Genomic DNA, 13184 nt, shown 5'->3' with positions numbered 1-13184 from the left:
AGTTATTAAAGTACATTGTCTCAAACTTCCTTAAGTCCAACTAACAAGGACTTTATAAAAATTAAAGCCCAATACTTAATCACTTGAAAACTTTAAGAAACAAAGTCAAAAAAATTATTTTTCAGCATACTAAAAAAGTACAAACATTGGTTATCAAATATATTTAAATATTCATGTAATTGGCTATATAAGAGAACTATGTCTAGTAATGTTAAAAATACATGCCAAATTAGTTGATTACAAAATCTTTAAAGATAAAACTATAAAAATAAGTTTCATCTCTTCTGCTATAATTATATATATATATGTACAACACAAAAATATAAAGAACTCTATACATATTTTAATGAAATGTGTTATTTGGATTGCAATACATACTTTTAAGCTCCCTTCCAAGCTGTAACCTCACAATGACAGATAAACATACCATCTTAATTCTGGTCCCATATTTTTATAAAATTAGAAACATAAAAAACATTATAAACTTAGTAATATATTTTATCTTCTAGTAAAACTGGTTAGCAGTCTAAAAATTTTGAGGCTAAAATTTGATAATTCTAACTTTTTTACTGTTAGAATAACATCTTATTCAAATAATCTCTGCCTTATAAATGCCTTAATAGTTGGATTCTAAGCAAGTAATATAATATTTGATACTCTATCCAGAGTTATAAGAAGCTTTTTAATTCAAGAAAATGGACTGCTGAGAATTTTTAAATGTCTTCCTAACTTTAATCACTTTTAAAAGCCACCAATCCTACCTCCTGCTCTACTTCCTCAACACCTCTCTACTTGCTAAGGGTAACTAAGTGAATAAAATACAAATGTGAATAGGATGAGGAAGAGTCAAATTTTTTAAGTGGATACACAGGAAAGAAAATTAATTTTCCTAATTGGAAAAGTAAGTTTCAGCTGGGGCAACAGTCTATGCATTTCATGCAGACCAGTTGCATCAGATCACTTCATCTTTCCTTCTTCTATATTTCATGGTATGCTTCTGGACCTTCTCCACCTTGTTCAATGATTTCAAAAAGTGATTCAGAATTTTTCTACCATATCCATTTCACCCATCCCTATGACATCACAGACTTACAGAAGCAAGGAATGTTAGCACTAAAAATGATCTTTGAGTTTACTAAAACATTCAAGCAATGAATCTTTCTAAGACCTTGGAATCATGAGTTTCTGTTTTTCAGCTTTAATTATCTAATTCTACTCCATCTTGAATTTCCTAAATATGAGATCCCTTGCATCCCAATTCTTAAAATTCCTTGCTGACCAAAACCTCTTTTCTTCAACTTACTTCTTACTCACTGAATCTGTTACTTACCCTTCTCACCTCCTCAGTCCCTAGAACTCTTCCCCCAAGTTCTTTATACATTTTTAGTATCTCTTACCTCCATATCCAACTAAACTCATCATCAGCCATTTCAGCAATGCTGTAAAGTTCCTTCTTATATATTTACCTCTGATTATATCAAACCTTAATTAACCTCATCTTCTTTATTAAAGCTTTTAATACTGCATACTGCTAGAGAAAGTTATAAATTACGCAGTATTTACTACAAATGCATGCTGTGTAACCTAGTTATTCCTTAATGGATCCTGTCCATGCCTAGTAAAACTTTTAAAAAGTGACTGTGTTATACCATTTATAAAATGGATTGACCATGTGACTTGCTTTGGACAACAGGAAAATAGCACATGTAGCACAAGGAGAGAGACTTGAAAAGTGCTTATCCTCTCTTATTCCTAAAAACCTTCCTGCCACCACATGAATGAGCTGGAATTCTTACCCTGATAGATGATGGGACTATCTCATCCCAGCTGAAATCAAGTTCAACACCAGAAATTTAAGATCCTTCCCTGGGCAAAACATCTGCCACTGTCAGACATGTGAGTAAAGCCATCCTAAACCATTCATCCCTAGCCAACCATTCTAGACTAAAAAAATCAACCAGTAGATCCACAGAACTGTGAGAAACATTTGCTGTTTTAAGCCACTAAGTTAGTGAGGTCTGTAATACAACCAAAGCTATGTGATACAGCAGATTAACAAATTTATATTCATAAAGTTACTACTGATATTTAACTACTTAATAATGAATTTCACTTTGCAGTAGGTAAAAACAATGAGTAGAAATGAAAACTAGTTTTATTCCAGAAAATTCATAGTAATATGCTTAATTTTTCAGTCCATTCAATTGGTGACAAAACATCCAATTTGAAAATAAAGTGCCAAAAGGAATAAAGATCATTACAAGTATTTTTATAAACCTAAACATGTTTTTACAGTTTCACTCCTCTCAAAAGTAAAAATAGTTTGTATTATTGTCTTTGAAACTAAAAATGCTGCTTTACCGCTATTAAAACTTTAATTGTAATGAACATTCACTTTAAAAAGTAGACTTATCACCTTCTTAAATACAATCAAAGGCTGTTAACATTCAGAATTTTAATGTAAAAGTGAATATTGTGTTGTGCCTACCAGGTAATTTTTTTCTATGTCATATTTCAACTACTGTTCTCTGTATCTCCCCTGTCTTAATTTCTTTAAAAAATATATCATTAGTAACAGCTGCAATATTCTAAATAATAATGTTACATGCCAGACATATTGCATATATTCCCTAATTTTTACAGCAGCCTTATGAGGAACTCGAACCCAAAACTGTTTCTGGAAAGAATATTTAAAGAAAACATATTTCCTTAAATAATGACACCAATGCCTTTTCTCTCATATCTGTGTTCAATAAAGATCCCAAGTCAAAAAATAAAATAAAATAAAACGGAAAAGTCTTGTCAAAAGTTTACAGATGGAAATGTTAGTTCATAAGTACAATTAAACTACAAATGGGTAATGGCTTTACATTTAGAAACGGCTTTCACCAAGCTGTACCCTTAGAATGTATGTACTTTTCTATGTGTATGCTATATTTCAAACAAAATGTTAAAAAGAAAAAAATACTTCTCTATCCATCTATTGGAAGAACATACTCCAGTGTGATGGAAAAAAACTATCTGAGTCCAGGCAAAGCATTTCTAACCATTTACAATGTGCACAGTGCACATCTCTAAAACAAGTCAATAACATATCTCTGCATTTGGCAACCATAGGTTTTTAGACTTCTAAAAGCTGTGTTTCAGCTTGCATCTAAAAGATAAATAACTACAGCCTGACTCTGAATTATTAAATATCTTTCTAAATAAAATAAGAATGTTCCCCTCAATAATTCTATATTTTACCTTTCTTGGCTTAAGTCACAGTTATCATCCTCAGCAAATTTACTTGAATACTGATAATGCAGTAAATGAACAATCCACTCCTTCCATGATAAGCCCAGTTCTGCCCTTTTTGAGCCCTCTGGGCTATACATATTATCGGCTCTTCATCATAGATAGGTCACTGTTACCCAATCACAGTGCAACTGCACATGAGTGATATTTGGACATTATTAGATAACCTGTGGACAAGGAAGTAAGCCACCCTGGTTAGTGCACACCTGTAATCCCAGCATTCTGGGAGGCCAAGGTGGACAGATTGCTTGAGCCCCGGAGTTCAAGACCAGCCTGGGCAGCATGGCAAATTCTATCTCAAAAAAATACAAAAGTTAGCCGCATATGGTGGCATGCACCTAAAGTCCCAGCTACTAACGGGACTGATGCAGAAGGATCGCTTAAGCCTGGTAAATCAAAGCTGCATGCCACTGCACTCCACCCTGGGCAAGAGAGTGAGACCCTGTCTCAAAAATATAAAAAAAGGAAAAATAAGAAGTCAGACAAATGGAATATTAGATCCAGATATCTCAGCTTACTAAAGGCTGTTTTCAAAGACATAGATGATCCTTAGGCCGGAATGTTCAAGATTCTCTTGATCTGGCAGTACCAGTATGGCCACCAAACTGAGCAACAGTCCCTCAAGAAATCAGAGACAGTCAAGAAACCATACTTACTAAACACCAGTATCCCAGTCTGATAACTCTGGTAACATCTGCTAAAAAAGGTATCCTTTGAACTTTTGGCAGTAACCTGTAACTTCCATAACATTTCAAGAAGCCTAGATCTCTGTAAGACTACTTGATCCTAACATCTTTATGGCAGCTTGATTTCTGTGCACTAAAATCAAAAAGTCCAAGAAGTAAAAAAACAGTAGTAATAATAATCACATGATAACATCCTCTATCATACATACCAAGCTTTTCATTTTCACATTTACTAAGATGTAACCAAACTGTTAAATACCTATATTGTTTTACTTCAACTAAAAATTGACGCCCCAAAAAGTGAAAAGAGCTGCGGCCGAAATAAATAACACTTGCCAAAAGGCCACAAATATGACCAAATAAATTAAACCATTAAATACTTTATATAAATAATTTTAACCTGAGTGCGGCATTTCCTTGAACTTATCAGACATTCAGTAATCACTGAAGTTGTAGAAAATTCCAGCTTTGGAGAACTTCCCTGAGAAGAAAAAAGAGGGTATTATTAGACATTTCCATTTAAATAGAAACAATTATTAATGACAAGAATATGACCTGAAGTAACAAACACCTGTCAAAGTTCAGCTGTTTCACTGTTAGTTTGAACTTTTTATTAAAGATAAAGACAACATAGTAATGGCTAAATGTTAGCAACTAACAGTGTCTCTGCTGATGATTCCATTATGAGTGATTATATTACTTTTATAAAATAATTAGTCTATTTTTTCATTTTTAAGTATTTCCCTGTCAAATTGTTTAAAATTTTTAAACTATGACATCTTATAGTCATACTTAATATAAACATACTTAATAAATTTCAGCTTTTTACTTTTACAACTTAAGATATATTCAACTATATAGTCAAGAAACAAATGTTAGCTTGATTTAGCCATTGCACAATGTATACATACATCAAACATCATGTTGTATATCATAAATATATACAATTTGTATTTCTCAATTAATTTTTTTTCTTAGAGACAAGGTCTCTGGAGTATAGTGGTGCCATCATAGCTCACTGCAGACTCTAACTCTTGGACTTAAGTGATCCTTTCCCCTCAGCCTTCCAAGCAGCTAGGACTACAGGACACACCACCGCATTCAGCTAATTTTTTCATTATTTTGTAGATACAGGATCTCACTATGTCACGCAGGCTGGTGTCAAACTCCTGGCCTCAAGCAGTCCTCCAGCCTCAGCCTCCCAAAGTACTGGAATTACAGGCATGAGCCACTGGGTATGGCCTGTCCATTAAAATTTTAAAAACACAAAAACAAAAAACCCAGCTTCTGGGCATATACTTCTTGAAAATAGAAAAGATAAGTCTCTACTAATTCTGCCAACATTTTTTTTTTAAATGTATCTTACATTCATATCTAGAAATGAACGTGGCTTATATTTCTAACATTTCAATCACCACCTTGAACACTGTTTGAAATAAATAGAGATAACTGGTAAAATTCAAAAGGACAGTCACAAAGTATCTGTGAAAATATTTGGAAGCACACAATTACGCATTCACCAAAACATTAAAGAATACAGTCTATGGACAGGGCAGTTTCATTCTAATACAGTAAAAATCAGACACTGACCAAAGTATTAGGTCACTGCAAAAGCAATTGTGATTCAATACCTACATTTGGCCTCGACAAATCAAGTCTGTGACCAGCTAAGTTTAAAAACATCATACATATTAAAAGAAAAGGTAAATTGGAGTTGCCTAACAATTGACTGAACTGATGTAGTCTTGAAAATCTAACACTGTCATTCTTACCACATTCTATATGCATTAGAATCACTACAGTCTACACTCAAGAAGAGTAGTTAGGCTACATTTTTCAATGTGTGTTCTTCTGCAAACATATCTTCATAGTGATATCCACTATATATATCTACTTGTTAATTACCTAGTACTACAAAACAAATTACCTTGAAACTTAGTGGTTTAAAGCATCAGTATACATTTATTATCTCACATAATTTCTATGGGTCAGAAATCTGAGAAAGGTTGAGCTATGTGTTTCTGTGTTGAAATTTCTCATGAAATTGTGGTCAAGATGTAATTTAGGCTGCAGTCAACTGAAGACTGGAGCTTGAGAATCTGCTTCTCAAGAAGGTTCATTCACAGGGATGTTGGCTGGAAGCCTCAGTTCCTTTCTAGCTTTTGGCAAGAACATTCAGCAACTCATAAACCTCTCCAAAGGGCTACTGAGTGTCCTCATGATGTGGCTCTAGTTAATCAAAGTGGATGATCCAGGAGCAAAGCAAGAAGGAAGCCACAATGATGTAGTCTCAGAATCTAACACTGTCACCCCTACCACATTCTATTCATTAGACTCACTAAGTATAATCCAAACTCAAGGACAGAGTAGTTATGCTACCTTTTCAATGAAGGAGTAGCAAAAATTTTGTGCACAGGTTTAAAACCACCAGTCTGCTTTCTGACCACAAATAATTTACATTCCTCTCACATGCAAAATACATTCATGCTCTACCAAAAAAAAAAAAAAGAAAAGAAAGGAATTAAAATCTCATCCTTGTACAAATTCAGCCTGAAATCCAGGATGTTGGCATCTAAATAAAATCCTGGTATAGATAAGGCTGCTGAGGTGTAGTTCTTTATGTACAGCTCCTAAAATACAGTTTCTCACAATCAGAAGACATATGACCTAAAGAGAAAAGTTATCTGCCTCACACACGCCCAAGGTGCACATGTGCAGCAGGGACAGGACAATCACTATAGACACAACATAAATATATTCGTATTTATATTTAAATATGAATAGGAAAAATGCTTCAATCAGTAGTTTGTTGCCCTGGCAGAAAACAATGCCACAAGAGTTTGAATTTAACTCTTAACACAGTACCTTGCCTGGAGTAGGTACTTAATACATGTCTCTTGATTAAATTAATGAATGAATTGCATCTTGTTGTAGACTTCATAGATGAACTGACATTTCAAATGGTGTGATGATTAATTTTATGTGTCAATTTGGCTAGATTATGGTGCCCAGTTATTTGAGAACTTAGATAAACTAGTTCTCACTTACCAAACAAGAATTCCCAGAAGGAGTGCATTGCTTTCTGCCAGGGCAACAAACTACTGATTGAAGCATTTTTCCTATTCGTATTTAAATATAAATACGAATATATTTATATTGTGTCTATAGTGATTGTCCTGTCCCTGCTGCACATGTGTACCTTGGGCATGTGTGAGGCAGATAACTTTTCTCTCTAGGTCATATGTCTTCTGATTGTGAGAAACTGTTTGAGCCCAGGAGGTCAAGGCTGCAGTAAGCCATGATCTTGCAACTGCACTCCAGCCTGGGTGACAAAGAAAGACCCTGACTCAAAAACAAAACAAAACAAAACAAAAGAATCCCTTGTTCATCAGTAAACCTCAGCTTTTCCTCCTCAGGTCTTCAATTTATTAGATGAGGCCCACTCAAATTGCCAAAGTAATCTTGAAAGTTATCTCCTTTATTTAAAGTCAAGTGATTATAAATATTAATCACAACTACCAAATACTCCTTAGAATAACATCTAGACTTGTGTTTGATCAAATAACTGGGCACCATAACCTAGCCAAACTGACACATAAAATTAATCATCACACCATTTGAAATGTCAGTTCATCTATGAAGTCTACAACAAGATGCAATTCTTTCATTCAATTTAATCAAGAGACATGTATTAAGTACCTACTCCAGGCAAGGTACTGTGTTAAGCGTTAAATTCAAATATGAGAAAGTCAAAGATTCTGTTTTTATGGAGTTCACAATCTAGAACAGGAGATATTATCATCATCACTACTCCATCATCACCATCATGATATTCATGGCTATCATCCTATCACTAACATTTATTGAGTGTTTACTTGCCAGACACTGCTATAACCATTTACAAGTTTACACTAATCCACCCAAAAACCCCATGATATCTCCATGTTATGGTGCTTTGCCAAAGGTTATTCAGTTTATCCATGAAAGTGCCAGAATTTAATCCCAAAAGTTGTCTGAATCCTTGCCATAGTAAAGGCTTCAGGAGAATAGCCTGGGACTTACAGATGATTATACAGAATCACATGAATTCCCAGAAGGAGTGCACTGTTTTCTGCCAGGGCAACAAACTACTGATTGAAGCATTTTTCCTATTCGTATTTAAATATAATGATAGATATGGCTAGATTTAGAACTGCCAATTTGATGTTCAGTTTATATATGTTCTATGTATTTTTATTCTTTGATTCTTTCTAGGAATCTCACCTGCATATGCATAGGTAAGTGGTCATGCAATGAACCCACAGGAGTCCTACCCTCTACTGATGACCTGTGTGTAGATCAGGAAATCATTCAAAATTGCAGCCAGGATTCCAGTCTCCCTTGGCTTTCACTTTTGGCTGGACTTTCACTGTCTCCCCTTGACAGGCAGTTTCACAGTCAGCCAAGAATAGGTGGAGAGTTTATCTCAGCCCTTTATTGTTACCTTACTCCCAGGACCTCCCTGTCAACTTTCTGGCAGGTAATCCTTGCCCCAGTTAGAGCTCTGCCTAGCAAAGCTGTGGGGTTTCTTCATCTGCTCCAACTGAATGCACTACAGTTAGCTGGCAAAGACTATTTGTGCCACTGCCCAAAACTGATTCTGTTCCCCTGGTAGCTAAGCTGCTGATTTTTGCACCTAGCTCCAGAATAGATAAACTCTAGTTCTCACTTACCAAACAGAATATAAGAGCACCCCAGGCAAGAATGTTAGTACTCTCGCCAGTTTTTCCCAAAGCTTTAGCAGTTTTTCAAGCATGAAAACTTCTTCATTTGTCTTACTTTGTCAGTTTCCAGTATCCTGAATTTGTTGTTTGTGAAAATTTTGTCTAGTTTTATAAGAACTCTCAATCTCTTCAAACTGCTATTCCTAAAAGTCCTAATTTTTATATATTTTTGTTTTAATAATCCATCATCTTCCAAATAAATGCAAAAGTAACTCAAATTAAATGATGAAAAGTAAATCCCTGTTAATGCTCCATACTCTTGAGTTTATATTACCATATTGGTATAATACAGAATTTTAAATTACATTAAAGAGACCACAACTTTAAAATGTGATTATTTGTTCATAGTATGTTTCCACACAGATCTTGAAATACTCTTTGAAGACGTTCATAGTACAGAAGCTCGCTAATGGACATTGAAATATCCTCAAATAAAGTATAGTTTTATAGACTTGCTATTTAGTCAACTTTTATACTTTCATTAAGATGAAGCTGCTTTTTCTTGGAATAGGGCATATCATAAATCTATAGGAGATACTACTTAGGTTCACTATATTTGTTCATATATCAACACTCTCCTTATTCAGACTACTCTAGTATTTTACAAAATTAGTTTTAAAGGTCTATCCAAATAATTTCAAGCTGGACAATTTTTGCTTAAACTCTTTTGAAATGGCATGGGCTTCTCTCAGTTTCTCTGCATGGAAGACTTACTTTCAGCAATAAAATATTTGCAAATCATCCACAGAACTTGAAAGAAATTATAGTAAAGGATAGAGAGTAAGCTGTCATTTGATGCAGCTTTTAATTTTAGGTATATGAATATGTACTTCCATTACATAAATGTTTTACAACTAATCTATCTAAATTCCTACTAACATATCAATTATTTCCATTTTTCACTATTATGAACAAACAGGTAAACATTCTTAAGAAGGCTCTTAGTATATCAGAGATAATACATCTTTAAGACAGATACTGTATTAGTTCATTTCTAACGGTACTGATAAAGATATACCTGAGAATGGGCAACTTATAAAAGAAAGAGGTTTAGTTTACTGGACTTACAGTTCTACACGGTGGAATGTAGGGAGGAGCAAGTCACATCTTATATGGATGGTGGCAGGCAAAGAGAGAGCTTGTGCAGAGAAATTCCCGTTTGTTAAACCATCAGATCTCATGAGACCCATTCACTATCATGAGGACAGCATGGGAAAGACCCATCCCCATGATTCAATCACCTCCCACTGGGTCCCTCCCATAACACGTGAGAATTATGGGAGCTGCAAGATGAGATCTGGGTAGGGACACAGAACCACACCACATCATTCAGTCCCTGGACCCTCCCAAATCTCATATCTTCACATTTCAAAACCAATCATGCCTTCCCAACAGTCCCCCAAAGTCTTAACTCATTTCAGCATTAACTCAAAAGGCCACAGTCCAAAGTTTCATTGAGACAAGGCAAGTCCCTCCCACTTATGAGCCTGTAAAATCAAAAGCAAGTTAGTTACTTCCTAGATACAATGGGGGTATAGGCATTGATTAAATACAACAATTCCGAATGGGAGAAATTGACCAAAACAAAGGGGCTACAGGCCCCATGCAAGTCCAAAATCCAGCAGGGCAATCAAATCTTAAAGCTCCAAAATGATCTCCTTTGACTCCATATCTCACATCCAGGTCCTGCTGATATAAGAGGTGGGTTCCCATGGTTTTGGGCAGCTCCGCCCCGTGGTTTTGCAGGGTACAGCCTCTCTATTGGCTGCCTGTACTGGTTGGCACTGAGTGTCTGCAGCTTTTCCAGGTGCATGGTGCAAGCTGTCGGTAGATCTACCATTCTGGGATCTGGGGGACGGTGGCCCTCTTCTCACAGCTCCTCTAGGCAGTGCCCCAGGGACTCTGTGTGGAGGCTCTGACCCCACATTTCCCTTCCAGGCTGCCCTAGCAGAGGTTCTCCATGAGCACCTTGCCCCTGCAGCAAATTCCTGCCTAGGCATCCAGGCGTTTCCACACATCTTCTGAAATCTAAGCAGAAGTTCCCAAACCTCAATTCTTGATTTCTGTGCACTCACAGGCTCAACACCACCCTCTAAAGGCCTGCACCCTCTAAAGCCACGGCCCGAGCTCTATGTTAACTGCTTTCAGCCATGGCTGGAATGGCTGAGACACAGGGCACCAAGTCCCTAGGCTGCACACAGCACAGGGACCCTGGGCCTGGCCCACAAAACCACTTTTTCCTCCTAGGTCTCAAGGCCTGTGATGGGAAGGGCTGCCACAAAAGTCTCTGACATGCTCTGGAGACATTTTCCCCATTGTCTTGGTGATTAACATTCAGCTCCTTGTTATTTGTGCAAATTTCTACAGCTGGCTTGAATTTCTACTCAGAAAATCGAATTTTCTTTTCTATCCCATTGTCAGGCTGCAAATTTTCCAAACTTTTATGTTCTATTTCCCTTTTGAAACTGAATGCCTTTAACAGCACCCAAGTCACCTATTGAATGCTTTGCTGCTTAGAAATTTCTTCCACCAGATACCCTAAATCATCTCTCTCAAGTTCAAAGTTCCACAAATCTCTACAGCAGGGGCAAAATGCTGCCGGTCTCTTTGCTAAAGCATAGAAAGAGTCACCCTTATTCCAGTTCCCAACAAATTTCTCATCTTCATCTGAGACAACCCCTGTCTGGACTTCATTGTCTATATCACTAACAGCATTTTGGTCAAAGCCATTCAACAAGTCTCTAGGAAGTTCCAAACTTTCCCACATCTACCTGTCTTCTGAGCTCTCCAAACTGTTCCTCCATCTGCCCATTACCCAGTTCCAAATTCACTTCCACATTCTCAGGTATCTTATAGCAATGTCCCACTACCTCGGTACCAATCTACTCTATTAATCCATTGTCATATTGCTATCAAGAAATATCTGAGACTGGGTAATTTATAAGGAAAGAGGTTTAACTGACTCACAGTTTTGCATGACTGGGAAGGCCTCAGGAAACTTACAATCATGGTGGAAGGGGAAGAGGCACATCATCTTACATGGCAGCAGGTGAGAGAGAAAATGTATGTGCCGCAGGAAATGTCAAACACTTATAAAACTATCAGATTTCGTGAGAACTCATTTGCTATCATGAGAACAGCATGAGGGAAACCACCCCCATGATCCAATCACCTCTCACTAGGTCCCACCCTTGACACAAGAGGATTACAGGGATTAAAATTCAATATGAGATTTGGGTGGGGACACAGAGCCTAACCATATCACATGGTATAGCAGCATATAAAAGATTCTAATTCTTTCACTTTTATCAGATTTATTAAATTTTCCCAATCTTATAGCTATATAAATGAAATCATATGGTTGTTTTAACTTGGATTTCTCTGAATACTAATGAGTTTGAGTATCTTTTCAAATGTTTGTTATCATTTCTTAGAGAAAAAAATAAAGAGAAGAAAGAGACAGAGAGACAGAGATGGGATGGGGATGGGGAGAGAAGGGGATGACACAGATCTGAAGAATGTCAATTAAAATTTTAAAAATTTTGAATGGCACTTTTTTTATTAAATTATTTTCATTTAGATTTTAATATGTTTAAGTAACCAATTTACTGTATTAGTCCATTTTTACATTGCTATAAAGAAATATCTTTATATGTTTAAGTAACATTGAAATCTAAAACAATTAAGATTTAAACTATAAAACAAGAAGTAAACTAAATTACACTTTGAATTTGTTCTTCACATTTAAGATGACGAGCGCTATGCGGTGGTTTCTGACAATGATTTTCCATCAAAAACTGATTCAGAAAATTGCAAGCACTTACTCGAAGGCCAGAAATCCTCCTCATGGTAACCTGGCGGTTTGAATCATGATGTCCAGACATTTGGTTTGGACCCGGAAACATGAAATCCCGTGTATTTTCATCATATGTAGACAGTGTTTCACCCACTACAAGAAAGATATCCTATGATTCAAATTATAACAAAATACTCTATTTAGAAGCAAAATCATCAAGTATCATGTATCTACTGCCTGATGCCTTATTGAAATACCTGTTTTGGGTCATGTTTATTTTCTATGAAAGGAAAATTAAAATAAAGATATGTTAAAAATATTAACACATTTTCCTTTTTCAGAAACATACTACAAAAATATGAAGTTGGTCCAACATTTATATGTCAGTTACCATCTCCACATTGGTTTGTTTGTTTGTATTTATTTATTTATTTATTTAGAGATGGAGTTTCAGTCTTTTTGCCCAGGCTGGAGTGCAATGGCGCCATCTCAGCTCACTGCAACCTCCACCCCACCCTGGGTTCAAGTGATTCTCCTGCCTCAGCCTCCTGAGTAGCTAGGACTACAGGCGTGCACCACCACGCCCAGCTATGTATTTTTAGTAGAGACGGGGTTTCAACATGTTGGCCAGGATGGTCTCAA

General features: G+C 36.1%; 1 protein-coding gene across 8 annotated transcripts in view; it reads right to left on the bottom strand.

Annotated features, from left to right (window-relative positions):
• SPATA6 (spermatogenesis associated 6) overlaps positions 1–13184 on the bottom strand; it is a 186516-nt gene that overhangs the window by 106002 nt on the left and 67330 nt on the right. For 7 of the 8 annotated variants that reach the window (XM_023187716.1, XM_023187715.1, XM_023187718.1 and 4 more), the window contains exons 5-6: positions 12571–12695; positions 4384–4464 (exon numbers count right to left, since the gene is read on the bottom strand). In XM_023187716.1, the coding sequence (XP_023043484.1) occupies positions 4384–4464; positions 12571–12695 (206 nt within the window). Of the gene's footprint in view, positions 1–4383; positions 4465–12570; positions 12712–13184 lie in introns of all 8 variants that reach the window. The other variant, XM_023187719.1, reaches the window with a different exon arrangement.

This window comes from Piliocolobus tephrosceles, chromosome 1 (assembly GCF_002776525.5).
Source record: "Piliocolobus tephrosceles isolate RC106 chromosome 1, ASM277652v3, whole genome shotgun sequence".
Classification (NCBI taxonomy): domain Eukaryota; kingdom Metazoa; phylum Chordata; class Mammalia; order Primates; family Cercopithecidae; genus Piliocolobus; species Piliocolobus tephrosceles.
Note: the sequence above shows the minus strand (reverse complement) of the source record. Positions and strands in the feature narration are given on the sequence as shown.